Here is a 9044-nt window from a genome sequence, read left to right as displayed (position 1 = left end):
ATTCATTTACTATGGATAATCTTTTTAAAATTGACAATATTAATATATTAGGATATAAAAATCTTAAATTCATTCCATAAGTAATAATCATATATTTTAATATAAAATATCATATTGTTATTATATATAGACAGTATATGTACCAATTAACAACATCATCTCGCTGCAAATATATAAATATTGGATAATGATTAATTAATAATGTTACTATCGCCATCCCAAAAAGAGACTCTATCCCGGAAAGAGACAACCGTTTGTTTTTTTTTTTTTTTTTTACGTAGATTTTTTAACATAAGTATTATATTAGTTTATAGTGAAAAAACAAAAAAAAAACAAAAAAAACAAAAATATCACTATTAGATTGTGTGATATAAAGTAATGACATTTGTTTAATATCTTAAAGTTGTAATAGTATAATTATGTTAGGTAGATAGTACAATTACTAAATTAGAAAATAATATCCTTGTTTAGGACGGCCAAAAATGAAAAATGGTATCCTTTACGGGACGGATGGAGTATTATATTTTGAATAGATTTTATTTCCAAATATAACATATTTATTTAATGTTAATTCATTTTCTTAATTAAAATGACATTAAATCAACTTTATTTTAATTGGTAAACTACCATCGATTAAAATTTATATTGGTCCAAAGAAATAAAAAAATTCAATATTATGCTGAATTTTGCATAAGCTAAAGCATCATAACGAGCAGTCATTCAACATAATGAAGATAAACACAGCCAATGTTATGTGCATGGATCAACAGCTGAGCTGAAGATATGTTCTGGCCATTGGATGAGTAGCCTGAGAGAGTCGATGAGGTTGGAGGGTTTCGAGAATCTGACCATCGACGAGTAGGCAGACGACGTCAGCAATTCTCTGTATCTGTTTGATGCTGTGGGAAACCATTACAATGGTCATGCCCTTATCCTTCTTCAGCTTTACCAGCACATCTTCCACGTTCTGCGTCGATATCGGATCCAGCGCGCTCGTCGGCTCGTCCAGCAGAAGAACCTACACCAACAATTAACTATATCAAAATTTTGTTTTCTTTTTTTTTTTTTTTTTTTTTTGGATAACGTGGGAACGAAAGTGCGCATTGAGTAAACTCCGGCCAAAACTTAATACCCCGCAAAACCAGATGAACACGACTTAGATTACTTATTCTCAAACCCCAGTTTTAGTTACTAATTTCTTTGATGTGTTATAATTATTGAAGTTTGATTCAAAATTGCACCACACCCATAGTTTAATGTTGGTTACGGCTCACTTAAATTTGTCGTTATTTTCTATTTTTTTGAAAAATAATTATAGATTATAATGGCATTTATAATTTTTGAATATTAAATAAATAATTATTTATCTTAATTTTAATTATTTGTATTAAATAATAATTAATTTTTACTAATATATTTTTTAATTATTTACTAATAGTACATTTGTATAGATTCTTGTTTAAGTGAGTATTATTATTTTCTAAATTATTGCATGTTTAATAGGTTATTAGTAAACTTTATTTTAATTGTGTACTATGGTTTATTAGGCCACCCACATCAACTCCCCACATCATCATTAATTTATAAAAATAAGTTTTTTTTTTTTCAAAAAATAAAAAATAAAAGGTACATTTGTTTTGTAAAAAGATTTAAATAGATATTCTTTATTTAAAGTATAAAAAATTATTTAAATAATATAAAAATAATAAATATATATAATATATTAAGTTTTTGTAAAAGATATAATAAAAAAATTTCACCAAAAGAACACATCACAAATCAAATAATAATTCCACCTCAAGAGCAGGGGGTTTCTGCCCAGCAATCCTTGAGCAACTTTGATTCATTTTTATTATCTATGTCCCAATTTATAAAGTAATTATATGTGTTAGTTATTTTTTTATACCTTATTTTAATCATATGTATATATTAATATTTTTACTTTTTATAAAAATTTTATTTTCTGCTAAACATTAAATTTATGATTAACTGAATATATTTAATAAATCATAAGATGATTAGAACTGAGCTGGGAGGTTGACGTAAAACTAGAAGAGTGGAGAGAAGAAGAGAATTTTTAGTGTTGTGTTTAGAACGAAGGGGGAAGCCTTTTATATAGGCATCTCCACTCGGTCAAAATGGCAGGGGATAAATTACGATCATAATTACGATCTTATTTATTCTAAATTCAAACATTTTGTTTGAAGTAATCGTAATTGGTTCTAATTACAAACTTTCCGTTTGTGACAATCGTAATTTATTCTAATTTCAAACATTCCGTTTGAAACGATTGTAATTTATTCTAATTTCAAACATTCTGTTTGAGATTATAATAAATCTATCTAACAGATAATATTTTATCCAAATAATACTGCGACTTAGGCCATATACTCTAGTTTAATTTGAAAAAGTATTATTATTTAAATTATTTCAAAAATAAATAATTAAATGATCTAGAGGAAAGATGTTTTAAAATTTGTGTAAATAATTTTTTTGATGTAAAATGTAAAATAATATGAATTTCTCGATATGTGAAAAAAAAAAAAAAAAAAAGACAAACCCATATAGTGGGTTAATTAAGTCATTGTAGTGGAATTGTATGGTTGTTGTGTTCGGTTGCAAACACAAGTCCCACATTGGAAGTTGTGAAGAAAATTACATATCTTATAAGTTCCATGCCACCCAATCTATTTCACCATCTAACCGGGTTCTGATACCACTGTTGGGACTGGATCAACTCAACACTAGTATGATATTGTCCGTTTTGGCCTGAGCCCGCACGGATTTGTTTTTGGATATTCTCCAAAATGCCTCATACTAGTGTTGAGTTGGCCCAGTCTCAACGGTGGTATCAGAGTCCCGTTAGATGGTGAAGTGGACTGGGTGGCATTGGGCATTGGTTGTGGTGGTGGGCTCGCCCTCGTGATCTGCGGATGTGCCTTGTGTCGAAAGTCTCCTGGCGGTGTTGGGTCAGCCCGATTGAGGTGGTCAGGCAGCGAGTCCCTTTGTGATAGACGGTACAAGGTGGGCAGGAAATGTCCATTGGTTGGTCCTTGGTTTGAGGGGAGGATTGTTGGGTTGCAAACCCAAGTCTCACATTGGAAGTTGTGAAGAAAATTACACACTTTATAAGTCTCAAGTGAACTCCACTAAAAAATAAATCCGTACGGGCTCAGTTCAAAGCGGACAATATCATACTAGTGTTGAGTTGACTCAGTCCCAACATGCTGGAGCTTTCTTATCGTGATCCTCTAAGGCTATTACGTTTTTGTTTTTTAGTACAAAAGTTCAACATTTTTATCTAGACAGCCTTGATTTATGTTTTGTTGGAATATATGAACATTGCGAGAATAAACTCTACCGTGAAATCGAGTCGAGGATAAATCCTCTTTCCAAAAATCAGATACGCCCCACTAGTGTCTCTGGTGGCCGGCGCTCTAACCCAAAGATAAAACAATTTCTGTCTCCAATGAGAGTGGTACCTCTAATCGTTGGAGCTCCGGCGAACAAAAATGAGAGAGAAACTAAGCTAGGGAGATTGCCGGAAAGCTAGAAGAGAGGAGAGAAGAATGAGAGAATTGTTGGTGTTGTGTTTAGAACGAAGGGGGAGACCCTTTATATAGGCGTCTCCACTCGGCCAAAATGGCAGGGGATCAATTACGATCATAATTACGACATTAATTATCGATGTTATTTATTCTAAATTCAAACCTTGCGTTTGAAGCAGTCGTAATTGATTCGAATTACAAACTTTCCGTTTGTGACGATCGTAATTTATTTTAATTTCAAACATTCTGTTTGAAATGATTGTAATTTATTCTAATTTCAAACCTTCCGTTTGAGATTATAATAAATCCAACGGATAATATTTTATCTAAATAATACTGTAACTTAGGTCATATACCCGGGTTTAATTTGGGGTTGCACAATTTGATTTGTCTCGAGACAGACAAAATAGCCAAAATATTAACCAAACTCCATATACAATAAATAAATAATATTATTTATTTTTATTCTAAATTAATCTAATTAATTTGGTATACCAACCCGTCGCATTTTCACTCACAAAATAATCGAGGTAGATAATTCATATATAGCAATTGACGGAATCAAATGATAAGAGTGAAGCTATATACAAAGAGTATCACGAGATAGAAAAGTTGAAGGTGGTGCATGGAAATGAGAAGGAGCTCTAACTCAAACACAAAGATACGGTTGTGCTTAAACTAGCCGTGGTAAACTCAAGACTCTTAAGGGTGTATTTTTTTTGGTTGGTTTGAGAAAATTTGGGTTTGGGTTTAAGTTTGATTTTTATTTGAATTTTAAGATAGGTTTGAGTTTTTGTGTTTCTTTTGTATTTGTGTTTTGTTTGGGTTTGGGGAGTTTTGATATGTAATGATTTGATGGATAATGAATATAATAATATAAATGTGTATTAAATTTAATTGATAAAAAACTAATAGTAGTATAATTTGATTATGAATTTATAATATATCAAAACATATATATTTTTAAAATTTTACTTATTTGTATTATAAAAAAATTTATTCTCTATAATTATTATGAATATTAAATAAATTATTATTTAAATATGTTAACAAGAAAAAAAAAAAAAGAAAAAGATTACAAACAAACACAGCTAAAAGCCTCCATGATGCAGATGTTGTCGGCTGGGGAGATGCGAGGGCGGTTTCGCGGGCAAATGACTGCACAATAAATGCACAGTAATATTTACCAAACCGTCCCTGCAGAAACACCCCTAAATATTGTTTATTTTGTGTCCACCCCTCTTTATTCTTCTCTAATACCTATTGCATTTCCAATTACCTTTGAATTTAATTTATGTTGATTAATTAGTTGACCAGGGCCTTACTGTGATGTTTTCTTCTTCCCGTGTGTAGGTTTAGAATTAAAAAATCGGAAGAACTATCAGAATTGGTTGAAAAGAATGCCTCTTATTTGAGCTTGAGTCAGCTTCAATTTTCTTGTTCTTACATTTATTTTATTGCTAAACTTACAAGGTCTTGGTTTTAATGTAATCTTTATTTAGGTAACGAGTCTTCAAATAAACTATGTCTGAGAAGTTGCAATTTTTGAAGAAAACAATACGTAGAATATGGTTGTTATTCTTCTCGATAAGAAATCTATTGGTTGTAAGTAGATGTTTTGGATTAAAACATACTATAATGGATTCATCGAACGGTACAAGATTCATTTGGTAGCCGAAGTCTATACACATTAGTTTTTTTTTTTTTTTTTTTTTATCTATTTTTGTGAGACTCCTCCTCAAATGCATGCCATAGCATTGCTTGTTGTTTGTTATCTATTGTCGTTGTTCGTCAGCAGCCATTTCTCCAATTGAATATCAAGAATACATTCTCATATTTCTATTTTATGTTGTTGGCCTGCCCTTAGGTTCTCTCTCATCTTCTGAGGATTGTAAACTACGCTGTACTTTGTACGATTTAAAACGGGCTCCCCGTGTGTGGTTTGCAAAGCTTAGCTCTATTCTTCATCATCTTCGCTTTACTTCCAATTATCACGATTTTGCGCTATTCATTCATCGTAGTTCAACTAGGATTACTATTGTGTAGCTCTATATAGATGACATATCATCACTAGGGATGATTAGTATGAAATTTCAGAGCTGGAGATCACTTGGATTGGCACTTTAAGATAAAGATCTTGAAGATCTTGGGACCTCACCGGTATTTTTTGAACTTTGAGATTTCTGACACCTCGAATGGGTACTATCTTTCTTAGGCCGAGTATGGCTTTAATCTTGTATCCTGAGTGTGTCTTTCTTATTCCGAAATTTCTCGTATGCATTTTGATTTGAACTGTTGCATTTGAGGAGGAGTCTATTAATTGTTTGTTGTTTTCCATCCAGGTTTCATCGAACGGTACAAGATTCATTTGATAGCCGAAGTCTATTACGTTGCTCAGGCTTCATAAATACTCACCTTGTTTGTTGTTTTCCATCTATTAATTGTAATCTCTAACGTATTTCGACAGTCTCACATTGACTTTGGGAGAGGATGTTAGTTAATATATAAATTAATTTGAATGTTTATGTTAATAGTAAATCCCAAGATGTATTATGTACATACGTACTTATGTAACACCGGAGTTTAATTAAAAAATATCAATTATTTTTGCAATCCTAATATTACAATACAAATATATACACTATTTTGATTGATTTTTGTTTAAAAGCAAAAACGGCTTTTGAACTCCAAATTTTTTTTTTTTTTTAAATCCTTTTAGGAAATGCTTGTTGAAAGAGGAGAATAAAAAAAGAAAAAGCAACTTTAAAACTTAAATTTCTACTTTATCATTTAATAATAATAATAATATACTAAAAAAAAGTTTAAATTTAGCTTAAAAAAAATTTTGTAGCAAAAGATAATAATTTATAGTAAAAATATTTTTGCGACGAAATTCATTTCATCGTCTATACCGCATTAGTGAAGGTTTTTGGCGACAAATATGACTTTCGTAACAAAAAAAAAATACGTTTTTTGCAATGAAAATTAAGAAAAGATATATATCTATGAAAATATGATTTTGTAGTTAAAACTCTTTCGCTATAAAATTAAAATTCATAACAAAATAGTTTTAGTAACAAGATATGTATGATTTTTTAGCCAAATAATTTTAGTTATGAAAAATAATTTTGTAGCTAAAACCTTTTTTCTATGAAGATAGAATTTTCTAGCAAAAAAAATTTAGCAACGAAATTAATTTTATAATACATAATTTATTTTTAACGATAAAATTAATTTTTGTAGCTAAACGACACGTTTTAACTATAAAAATATTTCGTAGTTAAAAAAATTGTAGCTAATTAGATATTTTTTGTAGTGATAATAGTAATAATAATAATAAATAACATAAAATAATAATTAAAATTAAAAAATAATTGTATTTAATTCTTAAGTTATTGTGACGCTCTGATCCGCTGGCTTAATTTTAGAGTTCTTTTAGTATGACTTATGAAAAGGAACGTACACATTATTGACTTGACTAGACTATTTAATCAATTTAACCTCTAATCAACTTTGTATGGCCTAATATCGGCTTATCCACACACGAGAGTTTGGCCAAACAACGACCCAACTCCGGGGTATCACATTCTCCCCCGCTCTAGAATGCAACGTCTACGTTGCACCCTAAGGATTGTCAACTACTAGGCCCGTCAAAAGTCCAGTCAACAACTGCGTCGCAGGTCGGCTCTGATACCAACTGTGACACTTCGGTCTGCAAGCCACGCAAAGTCGAGCATATTGGAATTGAGGACAAAAGCGCGCTGGAATGACTCATATTGATCTGTGGGGCCAGTCAGCACTCCCGATGCGCTCGACTTTGTGTGGGTTGCGGGCCGAAATGTCACAGTATATAATAATTTACAAGATATAATTAATAAATCAAATTTTAAAAATATAATAGTAGAGTTGTTTCTAATATTAAGGTTAATTAGTTAATGTTTCTAATGTACTAGAGTTGTTATATGCATAGTAGATGAATTAATTAATTAATTGGAATTGGAATTGGAATTGAAATTGAAATTATTTATTGGCTGGTTAATTCAATTGAATAGTATTATCTCGTCATTTAAATCTATACTCATTTTTTCTTTTGGGTTGTTATTGAAAAATATCATCATTTTTTTTTAAGTAAAAAATTATTATATTTCTATATTTTTTTACTAAAAAAAAGTAATCATTATTATTAATTTTTATTAAAATTCGTGAATGAGCACACATTTGAGACTATTAAAATGATTTGAATAATGAGAAGGTGGTACCTGTGGTTCATTAGCCAAGGCCCTTGCAAGAGCAACCCTCTGAGCTTGTCCGACGGACAATTCCGCGCCAGATTTGGAGGCGAAAGATGAATCGAGATCCGCAAGCGACAACAGCTTGTACACCTCCTCATCGCTCAGCTTCTTGCCATGAAGCTGCGGTCCGTACCTGACGTTGTCCGCAACCGTGCCTGCAGACAAACGAAATACATTTATAGATAGAGAGATAGACAGACAGACAGACAGACATTGAATGAATTAAGTACCAAGTACAACCTTGAAAGAGCACGGGGATCTGGAAAAGCATGCCCACTTGGCGGCGGAGGGTGAGCACGTCCATGTCGCAGATGTCAACGCCGTCCAAGAACACGGTGCCGCGATCGGGCTCCCATAGCCGATTCAGGGCCCGCAGGAACGTTGACTTGCCGCTCCCGCTCGGACCGATCACCCCGACTATCACCCCCCTCCCAATGTCAGCGTTGACTTCTTTCAGGATTCTTTCTCCCTTGTCCCCCCGCCTTGTCAGCCCCCTCACCTCCACCTTCGGATCGTCTTTTCGGACATTCAACAGATGCTCCAGCACTTGTTCCTCATCTGACATTCCTCAAATCAAATCAATCCAATCCAATTCATGAGCTAGAAAGAAACCTAACACAACACAACACAACACAAGCCCCAAACAGCAGACCTTTGAAATTACCCGATGCCGCCATTCGATTCGTAAGTATGTTGTCCTAGCTGCTGCTGCTGCTTCTTCGGAATATATCTATATAATTAGGTTCTTTCTCGCTTTACTTATGATAACTGGAGTGAACCGTTATCAGTAAAACCTTCCCCAGGTGTGTGTGTGTGTGAGAGAGAGTGAGAGAGAGAGAGAGAGAGAGAGAGGGATAGGAATAATTAGTAAACAGCTGGACAGGAGTTGCCTGGCCGTACACAAGGTGTGGCTAAACATTAAAATATTCCCCGGACCTCAACTCCTGAAAATAGATAGAGAGATCTGCGACGTACATGGTGGGACGCAAATAACGAACGGCGTCCATTGGTGCGGCTAAACATTAATTAATATCCACTTTTTTTTTTTTTTTTTTTTTTTTTTTTATGGGATAAATTATATAACACATCTTCCTATTTTATTAAAATGCATAAAATATTATATGTTTTATTTTATTGTGTGAAATTTTTTATATTAATGTAAAGTTTGCATAAAATACCTATTATATTTGATTTTAAATAAATA

The 9044-nt window shown here is 32.3% G+C and overlaps 1 protein-coding gene across 2 annotated transcripts; it reads right to left on the bottom strand.

Moving 5' to 3' along the window:
• Nucleotides 1–606: 606 nt before the first annotated feature.
• On the bottom strand, nucleotides 607–8694 carry LOC127240844 (ABC transporter I family member 17). 2 transcript variants are annotated; one of them, XM_051259676.1, is made up of 4 exons: nucleotides 8493–8694; nucleotides 8081–8398; nucleotides 7808–7995; nucleotides 607–1018 (listed from the first exon to the last, which is right to left on the bottom strand). In XM_051259676.1, exons 1-4 carry the CDS (start codon nucleotides 8515–8517, stop codon nucleotides 764–766), a joined length of 786 nt encoding a protein of 261 aa, XP_051115633.1. In that variant the 5' UTR covers nucleotides 8518–8694; the 3' UTR covers nucleotides 607–763. The 2 variants fall into 2 exon arrangements, with proteins under 2 accessions (XP_051115633.1, XP_051115634.1); XM_051259677.1 differs by having other exon boundaries at nucleotides 8505–8694.
• Between the last annotated feature and the right edge of the window lie 350 nt (nucleotides 8695–9044).

The sequence above is a fragment of the Andrographis paniculata genome, unplaced genomic scaffold (genome assembly GCF_009805555.1).
Source record: "Andrographis paniculata isolate CXL003 unplaced genomic scaffold, ASM980555v1 Contig80END, whole genome shotgun sequence".
Taxonomy (NCBI): domain Eukaryota; kingdom Viridiplantae; phylum Streptophyta; class Magnoliopsida; order Lamiales; family Acanthaceae; genus Andrographis; species Andrographis paniculata.
Note: the sequence above shows the minus strand (reverse complement) of the source record. Positions and strands in the feature narration are given on the sequence as shown.